Consider the following 24922-nt stretch of genomic DNA (forward strand, 5'->3'; position numbering starts at 1 on the left):
ACACTGCAACCATCTCCATGGTGACACCAATAAGGGGGAGTGGCGTAAGTGGTCCATGCTCGAGTGGCAGGGATCGTGACGTTGGAGGCAAGCCAAAATTACATGATGGAGCTACATCCAAAACTTTCAAAAACTCTGGTCTGGTAGATGCTGAGGCTACCCATCATTGGGTAGAAGTGGCCAATAGACAGAGACACATCAGACAAAATGTCATTATAACCCTACCTACAGACGCCTCATTAGCATAACAGTGATAGGGGGTATTTCTACTCCTGTGTAACTTCAGATTACCTATAGTATAACTTTTATTTTACTTTTGAGGACATTTTCTGTAGCCTACATCTAGGCTGGAAACATATCTTTTAATATATATAAAACTAGTTAATTGCCTCTGAAATGGAGCCCAGTTTCATAATATTACCTTATCTCCCTGCTACTTGCCAAAGTTTTTTAGGGGCTTTTTCACACCTTTTCCCCCTAGCAATTGCACTAGACGCCAGTGGTGGAAAAAAGTACATAATTGTCATACATGAGTAAAGTAAAGACACCTTAATAGAAAATTACTCAATTAATAGAAAATTACTCAAGTAACAGTGAAAGTGAAGGTTACTGAAACACCCAGATCCTACACTGCCCTTTGTGGTGGAGGTGGCCACTTCAGAATTGGGCATAGGGGCCGTCATGTCCCTATGTCAGGGTAACCCACAGAAATTGTATCCATGTGCATACTACTAAAAAAAATGGTATCCTGCAGAGAGGAACTATGATGTCAGCGATTGGGAGCTCTTGGTGGTGAAGTTTGCATTAGAGGGGTGGAGACACTGGCTGGAAGGCACCAAGGACCCATTTCTCATCCTCACGACCATCGGAACCTGGAGTACATACGGACAGCGAGGCGGCTGAACCCGCGCCAAGAAAGGTGAGCCCATTTCTTCACTAGATTCGACTTCACCTTGTCATATCGCCCAGGTTCAAGGAACATCAAAGCTGATGCCCTGTCCAGTCTCTACAATTTGGGAGAAGTTCCTGTCCTGAGTGCACCAATTATACCGCCCTCCCGAGTGGTTGCCCCCATGCTTTGGGACATAGATGTGGACTTTCACTAGGCAATGAGGATAAGGAATGGGCTGTTGACCTGGGCGCAAACATCTCTCGTCGCTGGACACCCAGGTATCACCCGCACATCGCTCGATATGTCAACACCTGCTCCGTATATGGCCAAACTAAATCTTCCCGGCACGCTCCAGCAGGGAAACTCCTTCCCCTTCCTGTGCCTCAGCGGCTTGGGTCTCATCTGTCCATTGATCTCGTCACTGATCTACCCTCTTCTGATGGTTTCACTACTATCATGGTTGTTGTGGACAGATTCTCTAAATCCTGATGTTTTATCCCTTTCTCTGGTCTCCCTACCGCTCTCCAGGTCGCTGAGGCACTGTTCCAGCAGGTCTTCCGGCACTATGGCCTTCCGGTCCCCTGGCTGGTGCCGTCCCCTGCGACACCCCTCCACCTCCCCTGGATATCAATGGGAGCCCTGTCTATGTCGTCAGGTCACTCCTGGACTCCCAACATTGTGAGGGTTGGCTCCAGAACCTGGTGGACTGGGAGGGGTATGGTCCAGAGGAGAGTTGATCCCAACATCGTCCTGGATTTCCACCTCCTCCGTCCGGACCGGCCCACTCATCACCCTCGTGGCCGTCCCCTTGGCCAGTGTCGTCCTTCGGCTAGAACCGTGCGTCAGGCGGGGGATACTGTCACACCTACTCCTGCTTTCCCGCTCCAACACTCGACGTTGCCAGTCTACTAACCACCGGTAAGGCAACCCACATTACGCACACCTGCTCCCCATTGTTACGCACACCTCACCTCACATCATCCTGATTTCTCTCCCTTTATTTAGGCCTCAGTAGCCTTCAGGCAGTATTGCTTATGATATTCTTCATGTTTTTTATTATTAAACTCACCTTCTGCACCTGCTTCCTGACTCCCTGCGTATTGAACCATTTTCCTGTCCTGCTAGCCATTCAAAATGTAACTAGTACTTTTGGGTGTCAGGGAAAATGTATGGAGTAAAAAGTACATTATTTTCTTTAGGAATGTGGTGAAGTAAAAGTTGTCAAAAATATAAATACTTAGGTACAGATACCCCCCAAAAATGACTTAAGTAGTACTTTAAAGTATTATTACTTAAGTACTTTGTACACTGCTAGGCCCCACACTTCTAGGCCCCACTGCTAGGCCCCATATTGGAAGACCAGAGTCAGTAGGTAGTATGCCTCCAATCGTCCACATTGCTGGCTGCTTTCTGCTACCACTGGAAACTTCGGGACCAAGAAAACAGAGGCAGTGGGAGAACCTATTCAAGTAAGTAAATATTTGTATTTATTTTGTATTATTAGCTACCTTGCTACAGAAACTTAGTGTGCACTGTGCAGGCTAACTCGAATGAGCTGCCAACATAATGTTTGCTACTGTAGTTAGCCAACTTTACACCCTTCGAAAAATGTACCATGGTACTACTATGGTATTTTCATTCATAGCATGGTACTACTATGGTACTTTCACTTATACCTGGCATAGTCTGAATCATGGAAGTGTACCATGGTTTTAGCCTTGAACTATGATGGTACTACCATGGTTCTGCCATTGTACCTAAATATTACCATGGTATGGTATCATTTATACCATTGTCACGATCGTCATAATGATTGAACCAAGGCGCAGCGTGCGTAGAGTTCCACATATTTTAATTAATAGAAACTCACCAAACAAAACAAACAAGCACAAACGAAACGTGAAGCTACTGGCGTGCACACAGACAAATACGTAAATGAATCAATATAATACCAACCAACCTCTTGACCTTGGGGGGTTGATTTACTTAATGCATTATACTGCAATTGTACTATGGTAAAGCACACTTAATAACGATGATACCATATGATAATTTGTTGTACAATTTATCATAATTGTGCATTACTATGGTAGAATGTATAATACAGGTTAAAACCATAGTTTTCCATGATCCACATCTACACCATTGTATAAAAAATAAAAATAAAGTATTTAGTCGGCCACCAAATTGTGCAAGTTCTCCCACTTAAAAATATGAGAGAGGCCTGTAATATTCATCATAGGTACACTTCAGCTATGACAGACAAAATGAGAAAAAAAATCCAGAAAATCACATTGTAGGATTTTTTATGAATTTATTTGCAAATGTATGGTGGAAAATAAGTATTTGGTCAATAACAAAAGTTTATCTCAATACTTTGTTATATACCCTACAATGTGATTTTCTGGCTAACTAAATTGTAGCTGAATTGCCATAAATGTTTAATGCTTTTAGATCTGTCCCCAAATTAATATAGTACAGTGCCTTGCGAAAGTATTCGGCCCCCTTGAACTTTGCAACCTTTTGCCACATTTCAGGCTTCAAACATAAAGATCCTCACTGAACTTCTGGAGAGAGTTTGCTGCACTGAAAGTAAAGGGGCTGAATAATTTTGCACGCCCAATTTTTCAGGTTTTGATATGTTAAAAAAGTTTGAAATATCCAATAAATGTCGTTCCACTTCATGATTGTGTCCCACTTGTTGTTGATTCTTCACAAAAAAATACAGTTTTATATCTTTATGTTTGAAGCCTGAAATGTGGCAAAAGGTCGCAAAGTTCAAGGGGGCCGAATACTTTCGCAAGGCACTGTATATACATGCGTGTTCTGATCATGTTTGGTGTGGGTGGACAGAATTAACGTGCGCGCATGTTAGCATAATGTTTTTTTGAGCTCCAACGACGCCAATTAACATGTTCAGTTTAGCCTAAATCTAAACCCGGGTTCTATCTTAAAATTGTATCGTGTGTATTGGAGATTGTTTGCAAGTGTATCATTCATCATTAATTATTTCTATACAAATATATCTGTAGGTAAGAACCCTGGTCTCTATTTATTTCCTAGCAAGTTAAGTTATACTATGTACTGAGAGGTCTTTTTCACAATACTTACTGTATTGATTTACAGTGCCTTCGGGAAGTATTCAGACCCTTTGACACTTAAATATTTGAAACTTTGTTACACAACACAATGCCACAGATGTCTCAAGTTTTGAGGGAGCGTGCAATTGTCATGCAGATGGCAGGAATGTCCACCAGTGCTGTTGCCAGAGAATTGAATGTTCTTTCTCTACCATAAACCGCCTACAATATTGTTTTAGAGAATTTGTCAATAGGTCCAAACGGCCTCACAATAGCAGACCATGTGGTGGTGATTGGCTGGGCCTGGCCTCCCAGCGGGTGTGTCTGGGAGCCACTGACTTCACACACCATTGTTACTTGGATATAGTTGACTTTATTTAATACATATGTTTGTCATTTCTTTATCTCTGCGTTGTCTCCCTCTTTGTTACGCGATATGAGCTGGTTCGTAACACAAGTCATGTGAAATTCATAGATTAGAGCCTAATGAATTTATTTCAATTGACTGATTTCCTTATATAAACTGTACTGAGTTACAATCTTTGAAATTGTTTCATGTTGCATTTATATTTTTGTTCAGTATACATTTTAAATGCAAATGCAAAATGATAGTAGTTTTTTATTTTATTTTACCCCTTTTTCTCCCCAATTTCGTGGTATCCAATTGTTGTAGTAGCTACTATCTTGTCTCATTGCTACAACTCCCGTACGGGCTCGGGAGAGACGAAGGCTGAATGTCATGCATCCTCCGATACACAACCCAACCAGCCGTACTGCTTCTTAACACAGCGCGCATCCAACCCGGAAGTCAGCCGCACCAATGTATCGGAGGCTACACCGTGCACCTGGCAACCTTGGCTAGCGCGCACTGCGCCCGGCACGCCACAGGAGTCGCTGGTGCGCGATGAGACAAAGAGATCCCTACCGACCAATCCCTCCCTAACCCGGACGACGCTAGGCCAATTGTGCGTCACCCCACGGACCTCCCGGTCGCGGCCGGTTACGACAATGATAGATAGTTAAAGCTGTGTGCAGTAGCTAGACTCAGCACAGCTACATGTAGCTACATGGCTGGGCGCCTAAATAAAAATCTGCCTGCCCTGAAAGCCATCACTGCAACATGAGGGATGCTAGCTCCTTTTGGAGGAGCGGAAGTGAACACTGGTGCGTTTGAAAACGAGCCATTACGTTGCGGCTGTCAACAGCTACCTATCTATGCTAATGTAACCGGTACTGTACCGGTACCTTTCTGCGTTGTGTTCTGGTGAGGTGTAGGTAGAAGACAAGGCTCTGGACACAATTCTGCCAGTTGTCTCTCTTTTAATGACTGCATGAAATGGATACAAATACAAGGTAAAGGCTAATACTGCCTTCTGGACTCCCATACACAAGTATATTTGCCTCTCCTCATCATGCTCTGAGCAAAAATCCCGTTGATGACATCACAGCATTTACACAATTTAGAAAATAAATACAATAAAACATTGTATTTACTGCATGACAAACACAGACCCTCCCTTCTACAGTGTGCAAGCGTAGAGTGGTTTGTACCGTAACACACCTGCAGTATTTCCTGTAAGAGTAACCTTGGTTAGGTGGGTGCTGCGGTCTTACTGTTGTCTGAGTGTTCTGCGTTAGCACACGATCAAGTAGGCTTATCAAGATTTGCATGCACTTTCCCTCAGTTTGATTAGCGGGTGTGACAAGTTTTTATTTATTTATTTCACTTTTATTTATCCAGGTAGGCTAGTTGAGAACAAGTTCTCATTTACAACTGCGACCTGGCCAAGATAAATCAAAGCAGTGCGACACAAACAATAACACAGAGCAAACAAACAAACATACAGTCAATAATTCAATAGAAAAAGTATATATTAAACAGTGTGTGCAAATTAGGTAGGATAATGGAGGTAAGGCAATAAATAGGCCATAGTGGCAAAATAATTAAAAAAATAATGAAGTTGTCACTTCATCTTCAAGTACAGCCATCTGGATATGTGTCTCACAGCAGCCTGGCGCTTTGACCTGGTCAACATTCAGGCTTTCATTTCAGACTGATACTCCTCTAGACGTTCTTGTATCTCAGCTGCCGTCCACCTATCAGCTGTTTTGAACGTTTAAAACCTCAGAAAGAGAAGGATCTGGGCAGTATTTCACAAACATCATCGTTACCTCTTGGCTGGAGTCCTCAATGTTCCGACCCTGTCTCCTCAAACACTCATCAGCCACATCTACTGCCTTGCTCAGAAGGATCCAGTACTCCATGGCATTTTCTCCTAGTATGGGCAAAGTGTTATAAAAATCATGAAGAGGCATAGATGAATATGTTCCCTCACTGAAATGCTGTCTCATTATATCTATTATCACTTTAGAGTTCTCGTGAGGTTTCAGAGATGTTTTGCTGCGGAGTGTTATCTTTACGACGTCTCTAGCTCTTCCCATAAGCGTGGACATGACCTCCTGTGACTGTTCTATGACCGGCACGCCCATTTTCCTCAGGTAAGCTTCGATGAGCTCCCCCCATTAATGTACTGAGTACTTGTCAGACCCCTCCCCTCTGAAACATGGAGGTTCTCTCATGTCAGACTGCATGACCAACTTCACACCAGATAAATTAAGGGAAGGTGTGTCAGTCAATGTCTAACCTGCACTGGAGCTCTGAGCATGTGCTCCTCTGTCCTCCTTCCCCTCATCTTCCTTCCTAATTTGAGCTGATATAGACTGTCCTATCTGATGAGCGAGTTGTGTGATAAGATTTCCCAAGTCAGGATTGGCCACCTCTGAACTATCTAAGGGGGTGTCACTAGGCATAATTACAGGAGCTGAAGGTGTGTTGTTAGCCGCCTGAGTAGAGCAAAAATGTTGTGAATCTACAACATCTTTAGTTCTAGCTGGGGTCTGAGGCAACTTCCTGAAAAACATCCCTCTCCCAAGACCCAGTTCAAGATCATCATTGGAAATACGGTCTTCTTTTCCAACAATAAGTCATATTCACTATATGATACACAAATAAATGGATGAGTAATTAAATTAAAATACAGTTGAAGTCAGAAGTTTACATACACTTAGGTTGGAGTCATTAAAACTCGTTTTTCAACCACTCCACAAATGTATTGTTAACAAACTATAGTTTTGGCAAGTCGATTAGGACATCTACTTTGTGCATGACACAAGTAATTTTTTCAACAATTGTTTACAGACAGATTATTTCACTTATAATTCACTGTATCACAATTCCAGTGGGTCAGAAGTTTAAATACACTAAGTTGACTGTGCCTTTAAACAGCTTGGAAAATTCTAGAAAATTATGTCATGGCTTTAGAAGCTTCTGATAGGCTAATTGACATTATTTGAGTCAATGGAGGTGTACCTGTGGATGTATTTCAAGGCCGACCCTCAAACTCTGTGTCTCTTTGCTTGACATCATGAGAAAATCAAAAGAAATCAGCCAAGACCTCAGAAAGAAATTGTAGACCTCCACAATTCTAGTTCATCCTTGGGAGCAATTTCCAAATGCCTGAAGGTACCACGTTCATCTGTACAAACAATAGTACGCAAGTATAAACACCATGGAACCAGGCAGCTGTCATACCAATCAGGAAGGAGACGGATTCTGTCTCTTAGAGATGAACGTACTTTGGTGTGAAAAGTGCAAATCAATCCCAGAACAACAGCAAGGGACCTTGTGAAGATGCTGGAGGAAACAGGTACAAAAGTATCTATATCCACAGTAAAACGAGTCCTATATCGACATAACCTGAATGGCTGCTCAGCAAGGAAGAAGCCACTGCTCCAAAACCAAAGCCAGACTACGGTTTGCAACTTCACATGATGACAAAGATCATACTTTTTGGAGAAATATCCTCTGGTCTGATGAAACAAAAATAGAACTGTTTGTCCATAATGACCATCGTTATGTTTGGAGGAAAAACGGGGAGGCTTGCAAGCCGAAGAAGACCATCCCAACCGTGAAGCATGGGGGTGGCAGCATCATGTTGTGGGGGTGCTTTGCTGCAGGAGGGACTGGTGCACTTCACAAAATAGATGGCATCATGAGGTAGGAAAATTATGTGGATATATTGAAGCAACATTTCAAGACCTCAGTCAGGAAGTTAAAGCTTGGTTGCAAATGGGTCTTCCAAATGGACAATGGACCCCAAGCATACTTCCAAAGTTGTGACAAAATGGCTTAAGGACAACAAAGTCAAGGTACAAAACCCTGACCTCAATCCTATAGAAAATGTGTGGGCAGAACTGAAAAGCTCTGTCAAGAGGAATGGGCCAAAATTCACCCAACTTATTGTGGGAAGCTTGTGGAAGGCTACCTGAAACGTTTGACCCAAGTTAAACAATTTAAAGGCAATGCTACCAAATACTAAATGAGTGCATGTAAACTTCTGACCCACTGGGAATGTGATGAAATAAATAAAAGCTGAAATAAATCCTTCTCACTACTATAATTCTGACATTTCACATTCTTAAAATAAAGTGGTGATCCTAACTGTCCCAAGACAGGGAATATTTACTAGGATTAAATGTCAGTAATTGTGAAAAATTGAGTTTAAATTTATTTGGCTAAGGTGTATGTAAACTTCCGACTTCAACTGTAGCTAATGAACTGATTTCCAGTCCCAAAGAGAGAACTATGACAATACAAAAACTCAATTACAACGAAATATCAAATGTCATAATACTTGAGAATAATGAAGCAAGTCTTGGTCTAATGTCTATGCTTCTAATCTCAGATACAGAGACCTGTGAAAATTGCTTAACCTTGTGTGGATGAAGGTCCCAAAGAAAGCATCAAGTCCTGGAGAGACTGAAGGGTATATCGCCATGCGTTATATGTGCATGGTGAACCTTGCTTCTGAACATTCTGCTTATTATTTGTATTAAACACTACTACACATAATTATTCAATTATCTCTCGTTTTTGAGAAAATGAATGTCTAAACCCACTAACCATTTACATAGGCATTCTTTGTATGATATAAAATAAAGTCTTGATTATTTTATGTAAAGTGTATTTTTTGGTCATTGAACATTCCCTGTTTGTCTGTTTTATTTGGTTGTTACTCACTTTCATTCTGTCTGATGAAACTGAACAGATTTGAGCAGCAGTTGATGTCCTTGATCATTGGTGCGGGTGTAACAATCCCTGTATGACTGACCTAGGATGCAACCCCTGTCCATAACAGCACTTCATACCCACAAAGTACCATCCCTTTATCATTCCAAAACCAGGATCTTGGTTGGTCTAGGATAACAGTACTTTAGGTCTCAGGGTGGGTGACCTCACCACACGATGGCTACTAGGGCATTCTCACTTTGTCTTTCCTTGATTATTTCCTCACCTGTATTGTATTGGAGGAGAAAATACAAGATCTCTCCCTTCTGACCTTCTTCTCCAATGGGTTTTTAGAAGGATACGAGGAGAGGAATCGAGGAAGGATGAATTGAGAAAGTGACTAGCACTCCCCTGTCAACTAGTTCACGTGTGCTACACACTCACCCCTCTGCTACATTAACTGACCTCCTTCTCCTCATCAACTTCGGCACACTCACCCTCTGCTACACTCACTGACCTCCTTCTCCACATCAACCTCAACACACTCACCCTTCAGCTACACTTACTGACCTCCTTCTCCTCATCAATCTCAGCAGCCAGCAGAGCAGACTTTGTGAACTGAGTCAATCTAATTTAATTCTGCTACATTGACTCAGATCGGAGTTGGTGGCATAGGAGGAGGTGAAAGGGGTGTGACTGTAGCAGAGGTGAACTGCAGATAAATTCTGGTAGCCACTGTGATGTAATGTCATCCACCCTGAGACTTGAAGTAGTGTCTCCTCCAGTCTATCATGAACCGATCTATATTTTAATGCTGTAAGCATCTTGGCTGCTGGATGATGTCCTCTAATTTTGCACTGATTTGCTTCATTTTGCTACACTTATTGTCCTCCTTCTCTAGTGGTTGGTATGCTAGCTACAAGTGTATCTGATTAGGATTTCTGGCCCAGTCAGCCATACAAGGATGGAATTCATACATTACATAGCTACTTTGCAGCCCATGTAAAAGTTAACCTTCATCGTGGTCACTCTCCAGGGATTTTTTTTCTTGCCTCCACTATTGGTTACAGTGGATGTGAGATTATTTATGGCATGCATGCACAATGCAGACATGATGGGATTATTATTGGCCTTGTGGGCATGTCCAATGTACTTGTACACGTGGCTTGTCATTTCTGTACAGAAACAGGATTTGCAAATCCTCACACATTGTTTACATTTTGCTGATATGTTTTCTCCATTTAAAATTATACTGTAGAAATAGGAAAAGCACTCACACATCTGAGAACGTGTGTGTGTTAATCATTTGCTAATAACTTGAAAGAAAATACAAGTCTGGTTTGATCCTGGCAAGATCAGTGTGTGGGTTTTTCTTTTTTTCTTAGACAATTAACAGGGCTAACCATGTTGAAGGACAATTAACAAGGCCAACCATGTTGAAGGATACCAGATTTGACTTCTATAGCTTCTGTGCACTTCTCTGATTCAGAGGGGTTGGGTTAAATGCGGAAGACACATTTCAGTTGAATACATTCAGTTGGACAACGGACTAGGTTAACCATTTCCCTTTCCCTTTACATGCCGTCAGAAAATGTATTTGTGCAAGCCCAACCCTTGTAATGAAGGTAGACCTTAAAACCAGTGGGTCCCCCGCGGGACGGTTGAGCTAACGTAGGCTGATGTGATTAGCATGAGGTTGCAGGTAACAAGAAGATTTCCCAGGACATAGACATATCTGACATTGGCAGAAATCTTAAATTCTTGTTAATCTAACTGTGCTGTCCAATTTACAGTCTCTATTACAGTGAAAGAATACCATGCTATTGTTTGAGGAGAGTGTACAGTTATGAACTTGAAAATTTAGTAATAAACCAATTAGGCACATTTGGGCAGTCTTGATACAAAATGTTGAACAGAAATGCAATGGTTCATTGGATCAATCTAAAACTTTGCACATACACTGCTGCCATCTAGTGGCAGCAGTGTATATAAATGGCGCCTGGGCTGGAATATTACATTATGGCCTTTCTCCTTCATTTCAAAGATGATGATACAAAGAAATAAAAAATAAAAAAACATGTTTTTTTCTTTGTATTATCTTTTACCAGATCTAATGTGTTATATTCTCCTACATTAATGTAACATTTTCACAAACTTCAAAGTGTTTCCTTTCAAATGGTATCAATAATCTGCATATCCTGGCCTCCCGGGCGCAGTGGTTAAGGGCGCTGTACTGCAGCGCCAGCTGTGCCATCAGAGTCCTGGGTTCGCGCCCAGGCTCTGTCGTAACCGGCCGCGACCGGGAGGTCCGTGGGGCGACGCCCGGGTTAGGGAGGGCTTAGTCGGTAGGGGTGTCCTTGTCTCATCGCGCACCAGCGACTCCTGTGGCGGGCTGGGCGCAGTGTACGCTAGCCAAGGTGGCCAGGTGCACGGTGTTTCCTCCGGCGCATTGGTGCAGCTGGCTTCCGGGTTGGATGTGCGCTGTGTTAAAGAAGCGGCGGCTTGGTTGGTTGTGTATCGGAGGACGCATGACTTTCAACCTTCGTCTCTCCCGAGCCCGTACGGGAGTTGTAGCGATGAGACAAGATAGTAGCTACTACAACAATTGGATACTACGAAATTGGGGAGAAAAAGGGGTAAAATTCAAAAAAATAAAAAAAATAAAATAATAATAATAATCTGCATATCTGCTTCAGGTTCTGAGCTGCAGGCAGTTAGATTTGGGTAGGTCAAAAATTTGAAAAAAATGGGGCAGATCCTTAGGATGACATGCTCAGCACATATCACTATCAAGAGGGTGTGCAGAAAGGAATATTTTAGGGTTCATTTAATTTCATAATTTCAATATTTGTTTGTAATGTATCATCCTGGTGTAATTCATATACAGTTCAACATTATCACCACAAGGTGTCAGCGCTAGCATTTGTTTTACTACAAACCGCTAGCTTGGTCTCGTAACGTGAGGTCAATAAGACATGCAAGCTAGTGGTTCATTAAAACAACAGTATATTTCTTAATTTAAACTGGCTAAGTGGGCAATATACCTGGGTAAAATATAGTTGCGTTTTGGAGGAAGCAGACGAAGAGCTAGCGGGGTAATTAGTGCTGCTAGCCAACTTTGATGTAAACAATGCGGCCGTTAAACATTGGACTCGAATGCTAGCTACGTTGGCTGTCGTGTGAGAATCGTCATAATTTGAGCCAATTATCAGTCAGGAAAGGAGCCCGTATTAACTTTGTTATTCTTAGCCTTATATGCCCTGTAGTCAGTCTGGCATCGCTTTAAAAGTTTTGGTATAGCTCATATGAGTTTATGGCATCTGAACCGCAGTTTATTTTTGTTAGTCAATGGATAGTTGGGTGTATGCCAGCAATTGGAGGTTCAGTATTGTTTACTAGATTATTTCCAGTGAATGTTGATTTAAGCCCCTTGGAGTTCCATATATAGAGATACTGATATGGAATCTCTCCCTGCAACCACACTAGTGACTTCATACCACTATATATGTTCATGTCATTCATGACCTAAAAAAATACATTTTAGTGGTAGAGATTTCTGCAATGTAAAATATCCTATCATGCAGTCCCAAGGGAAGCATGCTGGGTATAGTTTTACACCAAAAGCGACATTGCTGACATTGGATTGTATTAATAATTCGACAAACAACTTTAGCAAAGTTGAAGGACATAGGCACTTGTTGGATATTATGTCTCAGAACCAATAACTCAAACTTGTATTTAGTCTTTATGTATACAGAGAATCCCATTTGAGACCAGGATATCTTTTTCAATCGTGCCCTGTGTTATAACAAACAACAAACCCAAACAGATATTACATAAAAAATAACAAAAAGTTTAAATTATATAGGCCAACAGAGAAACATGATTCGATTTTCAATCACAAACAAATACTGTCAGCATATAGGCTAATACAGGTTTATTATAAAGGTATGACAGAAGTACGCCCTTTATATCACTAAATTATCTGAAAATCAAGTAATATGCAGTGGTTTGGTTTTCCCCTAATCTTTTCCACATTAGCTTCACATATCCACTAGGGGGCATACTCTCACTTCTTGAAAATGTACACTGCTCTTGTGTGAACCCAAACTATTTTGTGACCTGACGTGTCAGCGTAGGCTATTATTTGTATAAATTGGATAAATACTACAAAGTTCAATCGCAAACAAAACAAGTTGTTTATTTATCTGTAAAACGTAGCACATGGCCTCCAGATAGACAGACATAATCATAGTGTGAAATGCGTACTTCTGCAATGATGATCTGCAGTCCCTCCTTCCCAAACGTCATAACTACGGCTTACTATAAAGTATCAGTGAAGGGACTGCGCGCACATTGAGTACGAGACTCTGGTTGTGCAAAACCGGCAGGAGCGCGAGGGAGACCGGCACTGACTTAACACCAGCAACAATTGATGAAAAATAAAAAGCAATGGGGAAAGTGAATTTTGTCATGATGAACTAATGAAGAGAGAAAACGAAACACGTCAAGGTTGTGACAGAACATATGAAGAACAGAAAGACAACAGGTTGAATGAAAAGGGGTCTCAGATAAGATACAATTTCAAGAATGATCTGGACTATTCTTGGAATGCACAGCCGGTTAGCACCCAGATGACACTAGCCCTATCTTGACAAGATGGGATTCCTCGGGGGGAAGAACTCGTTGACCACTTGAATGCAGAGATAGAGGGTAACATTTCTCCTGGAATTTAGTCCAAATTATTTGGTGTATTTTTCTGTTTCCACTTTACCATACGTTTAAAAACATATTTCATCATATTATTAGCTAAGCAAGGGCAGATAGAAATATGCATTTGGGCAAAGCACTTCTGTTTTTCCTCCTGTTGAACTGTGTGACAATGACTTTGTCACTATCCACTTGCACCACTGTGGACATAGACCACATAAAGAAGAAGAGAGTAGAGGCAATCCGAGGACAGATTCTTAGTAAACTTCGAATGACCAGCCCGCCGCAAACAGTGGGTCCGAATCAGGTACCGTTTCAGGTGCTGGCGCTCTATAACAGTACGAAGGAGCTGATCGAGGAGTTGGGGAGAGACAGACAGCAAAGTTGTGGACAGGATAACACGGAGACTGAATATTACGCCAAAGAGATTTACAAGTTCAATATGATTAATGGACCACCAGAAAACAGTAAGTAATGTTCATGTATCTTTTTACGCGTTTTACTCATGAAGGCCATGTTTCTATCATGATCATACCAAACAGCTGATCGTGTTGCCACCGTGGCTTCTATTGTGTTAGGTATCCTACAGATCAAAAGCCTGATTATTAAATGTAAATAGCCATTGCTCCATGGTGAAAGGCTAAGCAGCCCAGGTCTGATGATGCGTCATTTCTTAAACCTGAATGCCACAGCTGGTGAGCAGCGCATGCATGTAATAACAATTGATAGTGGTTTGCCATGAAAATGAGTAAAATAATCGAGGAGCATACCTCTCCAATAAAGACACAAGACAGCAACTTTATGATTTCCCGAAGAAGCCAATTTAGCCTTTTTTTTTACTCCGCTTTAAAATATAATTATTCTGACGCCCCTCCAGAGTACAGAGATGTCTGTGTGTAATGCAATTTGTCTGTGTTTTATTTATATAATTTGTCATTGTCTCCCTTCAACTGGCCATATGTTAAATCCAGCGGAATTAAATTATAAAAGCATCCGTAGATCTCCAGCATATGCGAAATACTGCAAACACGTAGAGGAAATGTTAACAAATTCTACTAAAGAACGCAAGAACACCTTCGCTTGGCGTGCGTTCCCATCCGCCTGAAATGAGTTGGCGAACACAACTTAAACGCACACTCGCGTCTCTGAGCAGTGGAAAGACCGCGGGCATTGGAGAGGGCAAAGCAAACAGTCTAATTGGCGTAAGCGCCATTCCTCCCTCATACCTCACTCAAAAGCCATGGGAACTCCCAATAGCGCACACGACCGTCTGAGATGCCATTGGAACAATTTTTTTCTAGGACTCCATCGATTTGAGCATTCCTCCAACCACTGTTCCAATTACCCTTTCTTTCCCAAGTCCAAATATGCATTTATCCAAAACCTTTTTTATCAATTGTTTGATTATGTATTGTGTACACTACAGCAACAAAAAAAAAATATTGGTTAAGTTGAAAAGTTAAAACACAGCTAATTCAGCTGCAAATTGGCTTGTGCACTAGAGCATAATTGCTAATCCTAGTTGGCATTACCTGTATAAACCTACCACAACTGATTTTTCCAGTCTAATCAGAGTGAGACGTTTATTGGAAGCTTGCCTCTCTATTGCAGTGAGTTTTCTCAGGGAGGGAATTGTTTACTGAGTGGAAGACTTGGAAGCAGGCCTATTCACTGTTCAGGGGCTGAATCATTGCATCATGTTACTACTTTAAGATCAACATGGCAGGTGTTTCGTGCTATTCAAAGACCGAGCTGTGCTTCCTCTGGCAACAGCTCAGGCCCCCCTGTCAAATCTGTTTCCTGGGTCCCATTTGTGCATCTGACTCTCAAAATAATAACTACTACAACCACCTTGGTTTAGCGGTGTAGGGACAGGTGCTCTTGTCAGTGTTCCAAACAAGACATTATTATTATTTTTTTATCTAAACAAGCAAACACCATCAGATCAAATTCATAGCAAGCAATTCACTGTGTTAGTCAGATTTGATGAAATATAACAAAATGGATGACCTGGAATGACATTCACTCTCACGGGATGAGTTGTCAAAAAAAACTGAAAGCCACACCTCCAATCAGCCATGAATATGACTTAGAGGCGTATGTCACAGTGCTTCTATGTCTATATACACCATACCACTGCCTATTTCAATTGTTCATTTAGCAAACAAGACAGCTTATAATCCCGTGACTTTATCACAGTCAACGCACCTTTATTTAGTCTTTAATTAGCTTTAAAAATGCAACATTTTCTCTCAGCCTCAGGGCAAAATGTGTAGAATAGCATGGAATGAGCTATACAATGGCACATTGTCCTCTCTGCCCCATAGCAAAATGTGTATAATTGTAGGAAATTTGATTTTTAAAAGCAACATTTTCTCTCGGCCTCATTACAAAATGTGTAGAGAATAGCATGAGATTAGCTATCAAGCTGCACATTTTTCTATGTGCCCCATGGCAAAATGTGTACAAAGTTGGCTGTTTTTTGGTGCCCACCCAAATTTCTGCAGTCCCACCCACCAACTAATTTTTGGCTACGCCACTGCCTTAGTCAGAGTCCGCAAAACAAATAGAGGTCTGATGTGTGAGCTATGGGCTGCACCAGTCATGGTCAGGAGCCCTAGTCACATCACCCTGTCAGTCACGATCAAAGTAAATAAACAGGGCCTATAGGCTACAGTTGTCACTCATTGTCTATGGGACTAGACTAATTATTTTTCATACACTTACGTAAAAGTACAATGCACTTTTTTTGTCCCTGTTTTTTGTTTGTTTAATTGTTTTACTTGTTTATGTCCAGATACACCCTCCAGAGTAGACTGTAAGGGAGGGAGAGTGTTTATCCTCTCATTAACAAGGCCTGCAGTTTGGACAAATAACCACTTTTCTCTTCCCTCCACTTTCCATTATGTCATTTTCATAAGAAGTATCAGAGTGTAATGTCTGTCACCAAAAATCTAATGTTATTGGTCTCGTACACATATTTTTCAGACGCTATCGTGGGTGTAGCGAAATGCTTATGTTCCTAGCTCCAGCAGTGCAGTTAAACCTAACAATACAAAACAATACACAAATATATGCAAAGTCACTTCACCCCCACCCACATGTTTTATTTTTGATTTTTTTGATTTTATTTCACCTTTATTTAACCAGGTAGGCTAGTTGAGAACAAGTTCTCATTTGCAACTGCGACCTGGCCAAGATAAGGCATAGCAGTGTGAACAGACAACACAGAGTTACACATGGAGTAAACAATTTACAAGTCAATAACACAGTAGAAAAAAGGGGAGTCTATATACATTGTGTGCAAAAGGCATGAGAAGGTAGGCGAATAATTACAATTATGCAGATTAACACTGGAGTGATAAATGATCAGATGGTTATGTACAGGTAGAGATATTGGTGTGCAAAAGAGCAGAAAAATAAATAAATAAAAACAGTATGGGGATGAGGTAGGTGAAAATGGGTGGGCTATTTACCAATAGACTATGTACAGCTGCAGCGATCGGTTAGCTGCTCAGATAGCAGATGTTTGAAGTTGGTGAGGGAGAAACAAATTACCTCAACTAACCTGTACCCCCGCACACTGACTCGGTACCAGTACCCCCTGTATATAGCCTCCACACTGACTCGGTACCAGTACCCCCTGTATATAGCCTCCACACTGACTCGGTACCAGTACCCCCTGTATATAGCCTCCACACTGACTCGGTACCAGTACCCCCTGTATATAGCCTCCACACTGACTCGGTAGCAGTACCCCCTCTATATAGCCTCCACACTGACTCGGTACCAGTACCCCCTGTATATAGCCTCCACACTGACTCGGTACCAGTACCCCCTGTATATAGCCTCCACACTGACTCGGTACCAGTACCCCCTCTATATAGCCTCCACACTGACTCGGTACCAGTACCCCCTGTATATAGCCTCCACACTGACTCGGTACCAGTACCCCCTCTATATAGCCTCCACACTGACTCGGTACCAGTACCCCCTGTATATAGCCTCCACACTGACTCGGTACCAGTACCCCCTGTATATAGCCTCCACACTGACTCGGTACCAGTACCCCCTCTATATAGCCTCCACACTGACTCGGTACCAGTACCCCCTCTATATGGCCTCCACACTGACTCGGTACCAGTACCCCCTCTATATAGCCTCCACACTGACTCGGTACCAGTACCCCCTGTATATAGCCTCCACACTGACTCGGTACCAGTACCCCCTGTATATAGCCTCCACACTGACTCGGTACCAGTACCCCCTGTATATAGCCTCCACACTGACTCGGTACCAGTAGCCCCTGTATATAGCCTCCACACTGACTCGGTACCAGTACCCCCTCTATATAGCCTCCACACTGACTCGGTACCAGTACCCCCTGTATATAGCCTCCACACTGACTCGGTACCAGTACCCCCTCTATATTGCCTCCACACTGACTCGGTACCAGTACCCCTCTATATAGCCTCCACACTGACTCGGTACCAGTACCCCCTGTATATAGCCTCCACACTGACTCGGTACCAGAACCCCCTCTATATAGCCTCCACACTGACTCGGTACCAGTACCCCCTCTATATAGCCTCCACACTGACTCGGTACCAGTACCCCCTGTATATAGCCTCCACACTGACTCGGTACCAGTACCCCCTCTATATAGCCTCCACACTGACCCGGTACCAGTACCCCCTGTATATAGCCTCCACACTGACTCGGTACCAGTACCCCCTGTATATAGCCTCCACACTGACTCGGTACCAGTACCCCCTCTATATAGCCTCCACACTGACTCGGTACCAGTACCCCCTCTATATAGCCTCCACACTGACTCGGTACCAGTACCCCCTGTATATAGCCTCCACACTGACTCGGTACCAGTACCCCCTCTATATAGCCTCCACACTGACTCGGTACCAGTACCCCCTGTATATAGCCTCCACACTGACTCGGTACCAGTACCCCCTGTATATAGCCTCCACACTGACTCGGTACCAGTACCCCCTGTATATAGCCTCCACACTGACTCGGTAGCAGTACCCCCTCTATATAGCCTCCACACTGACTCGGTACCAGTACCCCCTGTATATAGCCTCCACACTGACTCGGTACCAGTACCCCCTGTATATTGCCTCCACACTGACTCGGTACCAGTACCCCCTCTATATAGCCTCCACACTGACTCGGTACCAGTAACCCCTCTATATAGCCTCCACACTGACTCGGTACCAGTACCCCCTCTATATAGCCTCCACACTGACTCGGTACCAGTACCCCCTGTATATAGCCTCCACACTGACTCGGTACCAGTACCCCCTGTATATAGCCTCCACACTGACTCGGTACCAGTACCCCCTGTATATAGCCTGCACACTGACTCGGTACCAGTACCCCCTCTATATAGCCTCCACACTGACTCGGTACCAGTAACCCCTCTATATAGCCTCCACACTGACTCGGTACCAGTACCCCCTGTATATAGCCTCCACACTGACTCGGTACCAGTACCCCCTCTATATAGCCTCCACACTGACTCGGTACCAGTACCCCCTCTATATAGCCTCCACACTGACTCGGTACCAGTAACCCCTCTATATAGCCTCCACACTGACTCGGTACCAGTACCCCCTCTATATAGCCTCCACACTGACTCGGTACCAGTACCCCCTGTATATAGCCTCCACACTGACTCGGTACCAGTACCCCCTGTATATAGCCTCCACACTGACTCGGTACCAGTACCCCCTGTATATAGCCTCCACACTGACTCGGTACCAGTAACCCCTCTATATAGCCTCCACACTGACTCGGTACCAGTACCCCCTGTATATAGCCTCCACACTGACTCGGTACCAGTACCCCCTCTATATAGCCTCCACACTGACTCGGTACCAGTACCCCCTCTATATAGCCTCCACACTGACTCGGTACCAGTAACCCCTCTATATAGCCTCCACACTGACTCGGTACCAGTACCCCCTCTATATTGCCTCCACACTGACTCGGTACCAGTACCCCTCTATATAGCCTCCACACTGACTCGGTACCAGTACCCCCTGTATATAGCCTCCACACTGACTCGGTACCAGTACCCCCTCTATATCGCCTCCACACTGACTCGGTACCAGTACCCCCTCTATATAGCCTCCACACTGACTCGGTACCAGTACCCCCTGTATATAGCCTCCACACTGACTCGGTACCAGTACCCCCTCTATATAGCCTCCACACTGACCCGGTACCAGTACCCCCTATATATAGCCTCCACACTGACTCGGTACCAGTACCCCCTGTATATAGCCTCCACACTGACTCGGTACCAGTACCCCCTCTATATAGCCTCCACACTGACTCGGTACCAGTACCCCCTCTATATAGCCTCCACACTGACTCGGTACCAGTACCCCCTGTATATAGCCTCCACACTGACTCGGTACCAGTACCCCCTCTATATAGCCTCCACACTGACTCGGTACCAGTACCCCCTGTATATAGCCTCCACACTGACTCGGTACCAGTACCCCCTGTATATAGCCTCCACACTGACTCGGTACCAGTACCCCCTGTATATAGCCTCCACACTGACTCGGTAGCAGTACCCCCTCTATATAGCCTCCACACTGACTCGGTACCAGTACCCCCTGTATATAGCCTCCACACTGACTCGGTACCAGTACCCCCTGTATATTGCCTCCACACTGACTCGGTACCAGTACCCCCTCTATATAGCCTCCACACTGACTCGGTACCAGTAACCCCTCTATATAGCCTCCACACTGACTCGGTACCAGTACCCCCTCTATATAGCCTCCACACTGACTCGGTACCAGTACCCCCTGTATATAGCCTCCACACTGACTCGGTACCAGTACCCCCTGTATATAGCCTCCACACTGACTCGGTACCAGTACCCCCTGTATATAGCCTGCACACTGACTCGGTACCAGTACCCCCTCTATATAGCCTCCACACTGACTCGGTACCAGTAACCCCTCTATATAGCCTCCACACTGACTCGGTACCAGTACCCCCTGTATATAGCCTCCACACTGACTCGGTACCAGTACCCCCTCTATATAGCCTCCACACTGACTCGGTACCAGTACCCCCTCTATATAGCCTCCACACTGACTCGGTACCAGTAACCCCTCTATATAGCCTCCACACTGACTCGGTACCAGTACCCCCTCTATATAGCCTCCACACTGACTCGGTACCAGTACCCCCTGTATATAGCCTCCACACTGACTCGGTACCAGTACCCCCTGTATATAGCCTCCACACTGACTCGGTACCAGTACCCCCTGTATATAGCCTCCACACTGACTCGGTACCAGTACCCCCTGTATATAGCCTCCACACTGACTCGGTAGCAGTACCCCCTCTATATAGCCTCCACACTGACTCGGTACCAGTACCCCCTGTATATAGCCTCCACACTGACTCGGTACCAGTACCCCCTGTATATAGCCTCCACACTGACTCGGTACCAGTACCCCCTCTATATAGCCTCCACACTGACTCGGTACCAGTACCCCCTGTATATAGCCTCCACACTGACTCGGTACCAGTACCCCCTGTATATAGCCTGCACACTGACTCGGTACCAGTACCCCCTCTATATAGCCTCCACACTGACTCGGTACCAGTAACCCCTCTATATAGCCTCCACACTGACTCGGTACCAGTACCCCCTGTATATAGCCTCCACACTGACTCGGTACCAGTACCCCCTGTATATAGCCTCCACACTGACTCGGTACCAGTACCCCCTCTATATAGCCTCCACACTGACTCGGTACCAGTACCCCCTCTATATAGCCTCCACACTGACTCGGTACCAGTACCCCCTGTATATAGCCTCCACACTGACTCGGTACCAGTACCCCCTGTATATAGCCTCCACACTGACTCGGTACCAGTACCCCCTCTATATAGCCTCCACACTGACTCGGTACCAGTACCCCCTGTATATAGCCTCCACACTGACTCGGTACCAGTACCCCCTGTATATAGCCTCCACACTGACTCGGTACCAGTAACCCCTCTATATAGCCTCCACACTGACTCGGTACCAGTACCCCCTGTATATAGCCTCCACACTGACTCGGTACCAGTACCCCCTCTATATAGCCTCCACACTGACTCGGTACCAGTACCCCCTCTATATAGCCTCCACACTGACTCGGTACCAGTACCCCCTGTATATAGCCTCCACACTGACTCGGTACCAGTACCCCCTCTATATAGCCTCCACACTGACTCGGTACCAGTACCCCCTCTATATAGCCTCCACACTGACTCGGTACCAGTACCCCCTGTATATAGCCTCCACACTGACTCGGTACCAGTACCCCCTGTATATAGCCTCCACACTGACTCGGTACCAGTACCCCCTCTATATAGCCTCCACACTGACTCGGTACCAGTACCCCCTGTATATAGCCTCCACACTGACTCGGTACCAGTACCCCCTGTATATAGCCTCCACACTGACTCGGTACCAGTACCCCCTCTATATAGCCTCCACACTGACTCGGTACCAGTACCCCCTGTATATAGCCTCCACACTGACTCGGTACCAGTACCCCCTCTATATAGCCTCCACACTGACTCGGTACCAGTACCCCCTGTATATAGCCTCCACACTGACTCGGTACCAGTACCCCCTCTATATAGCCTCCACACTGACTCGGTACCAGTACCCCCTGTATATAGCCTCCACACTGACTCGGTACCAGTACCCCCTGTATATAGCCTCCACACTGACTCGGTAGCAGTACCCCCTCTATATAGCCTCCACACTGACTCGGTACCAGTACCCCCTGTATATAGCCTCCACACTGACTCGGTACCAGTACCCCCTGTATATAGCCTCCACACTGACTCGGTACCAGTACCCCCTCTATATAGCCTCCACACTGACTCTGTACCAGTACCCCCTGTATATAGCCTCCACACTGACTCGGTACCAGTACCCCCTGTATATAGCCTCCACACTGACTCGGTACCAGTACCCCCTGTATATAGCCTGCACACTGACTCGGTACCAGTACCCCCTCTATATAGCCTCCACACTGACTCGGTACCAGTAACCCCTCTATATAGCCTCCACACTGACTCGGTACCAGTACCCCCTGTATATAGCCTCCACACTGACTCGGTACCAGTACCCCCTGTATATAGCCTCCACACTGACTCGGTACCAGTACCCCCTCTATATAGCCTCCACACTGACTCGGTACCAGTACCCCCTCTATATAGCCTCCACCCTGACTCGGTACCAGTACCCCCTGTATATAGCCTCCACACTGACTCGGTACCAGTACCCCCTGTATATAGCCTCCACACTGACTCGGTACCAGTACCCCCTCTATATAGCCTCCACACTGACTTGGTACCAGTACCCCCTGTATATAGCCTCCACACTGACTCGGTACCAGTACCCCCTCTATATAGCCTCCACACTGACTCGGTACCAGTACCCCCTGTATATAGCCTCCACACTGACTCGGTACCAGTAGCCCCTGTATATAGCCTCCACACTGACTAGGTACCAGTACCCCCTGTATATAGCCTCCACACTGACTAGGTACCAGTACCCCCTGTATATAGCCTCCACACTGACTCGGTACCAGTACCCCCTGTATATAGCCTCCACACTGACTCGGTACCAGTACCCCCTGTATATAGCCTCCACACTGACTCGGTACCAGTACCCCCTGTATATAGCCTCCACACTGACTCGGTACCAGTACCCCCTGTATATAGCCTGCACACTGACTCGGTACCAGTACCCCCTGTATATAGCCTGCACACTGACTCGGTACCAGTACCCCCTCTATATAGCCTCCACACTGACTCGGTACCAGTACCCCCTGTATATAGCCTCCACACCGACTCGGTACCAGTACCCCCTCTATATAGCCTCCACACTGACTCGGTACCAGTACCCCCTCTATATAGCCTCCACACTGACTCGGTACCAGTACCCCCTGTATATAGCCTCCACACTGACTCGGTACCAGTACCCCCTGTATATAGCCTCCACACTGACTCGGTACCAGTACCCCCTGTATATAGCCTGCACACTGACTCGGTACCAGTACCCCCTCTATATAGCCTCCACACTGACTCGGTACCAGTAACCCCTCTATATAGCCTCCACACTGACTCGGTACCAGTACCCCCTGTATATAGCCTCCACACTGACTCGGTACCAGTACCCCCTGTATATAGCCTCCACACTGACTCGGTACCAGTACCCCCTCTATATAGCCTCCACACTGACTCGGTACCAGTACCCCCTCTATATAGCCTCCACACTGACTCGGTACCAGTACCCCCTGTATATAGCCTCCACACTGACTCGGTACCAGTACCCCCTCTATATAGCCTCCACACTGACTTGGTACCAGTACCCCCTCTATATAGCCTCCACACTGACTCGGTACCAGTACCCCCTGTATATAGCCTCCACACTGACTCGGTACCAGTACCCCCTGTATATAGCCTCCACACTGACTCGGTACCAGTACCCCCTGTATATAGCCTCCACACTGACTCGGTACCAGTACCCCTCTATATAGCCTCCACACTGACTCGGTACCAGTACCCCCTCTATATAGCCTCCACACTGACTCGGTACCAGTACCCCCTGTATATAGCCTCCACACTGACTCGGTACCAGTAAATCAAATCAAATCAAATTTATTTTATATAGCCCTTCGTACATCAGCTGATATCTCAAAGTGCTGTACAGAAACCCAGCCTAAAACCCCAAACAGCAAGCAATGCAGGTGTAGAAGCACGGTGGCTAGGAAAAACTCCCTAGAAAGGCCAAAACCTAGGAAGAAACCTAGAGAGGAACCAGGCTATGTGGGGTGGCCAGTACTCTTCTGGCTGTGCCGGGTGGAGATTATAACAGAACATGGTCAAGATGTTCAAATGTTCATAAATGACCAGCATGGTTGAATAATAATAAGGCAGAACAGTTGAAACTGGAGCAGCAGCACAATCAGGTGGACTGGGGACAGCAAGGGTCATCATGTCAGGTATTCCTGGGGCATGGTCCTAGGGCTCAGGTCAGTCGAAAGAAACTGGAGCAGCAGCACGGCCAGGTGGACTGGTGACAGCAAGGAGTCATCATGTCAGGTAGTCCTGGGGCAT

The 24922-nt window shown here is 45.0% G+C and overlaps 1 protein-coding gene across 2 annotated transcripts in view; it reads left to right on the top strand.

The window, feature by feature from the left end:
* The first annotated feature begins 13395 nt into the window (after positions 1-13395).
* LOC139383524 (transforming growth factor beta-3 proprotein-like) overlaps positions 13396-24922 on the top strand; it is a 39284-nt gene continuing 27757 nt past the window's right edge. For both annotated transcript variants that reach the window (XR_011628740.1, XM_071128091.1), the window contains exon 1: positions 13396-14217. Coding sequence is in view for 1 of the 2 variants with exons in the window: in XM_071128091.1 (XP_070984192.1) it covers positions 13872-14217 (346 nt within the window). In the remaining variant the exon portion in view is untranslated. The remainder of the gene's footprint in view (positions 14218-24922) is intronic.

This window comes from Oncorhynchus clarkii, chromosome 25 (genome assembly GCF_045791955.1).
Source record: "Oncorhynchus clarkii lewisi isolate Uvic-CL-2024 chromosome 25, UVic_Ocla_1.0, whole genome shotgun sequence".
Taxonomy (NCBI): domain Eukaryota; kingdom Metazoa; phylum Chordata; class Actinopteri; order Salmoniformes; family Salmonidae; genus Oncorhynchus; species Oncorhynchus clarkii.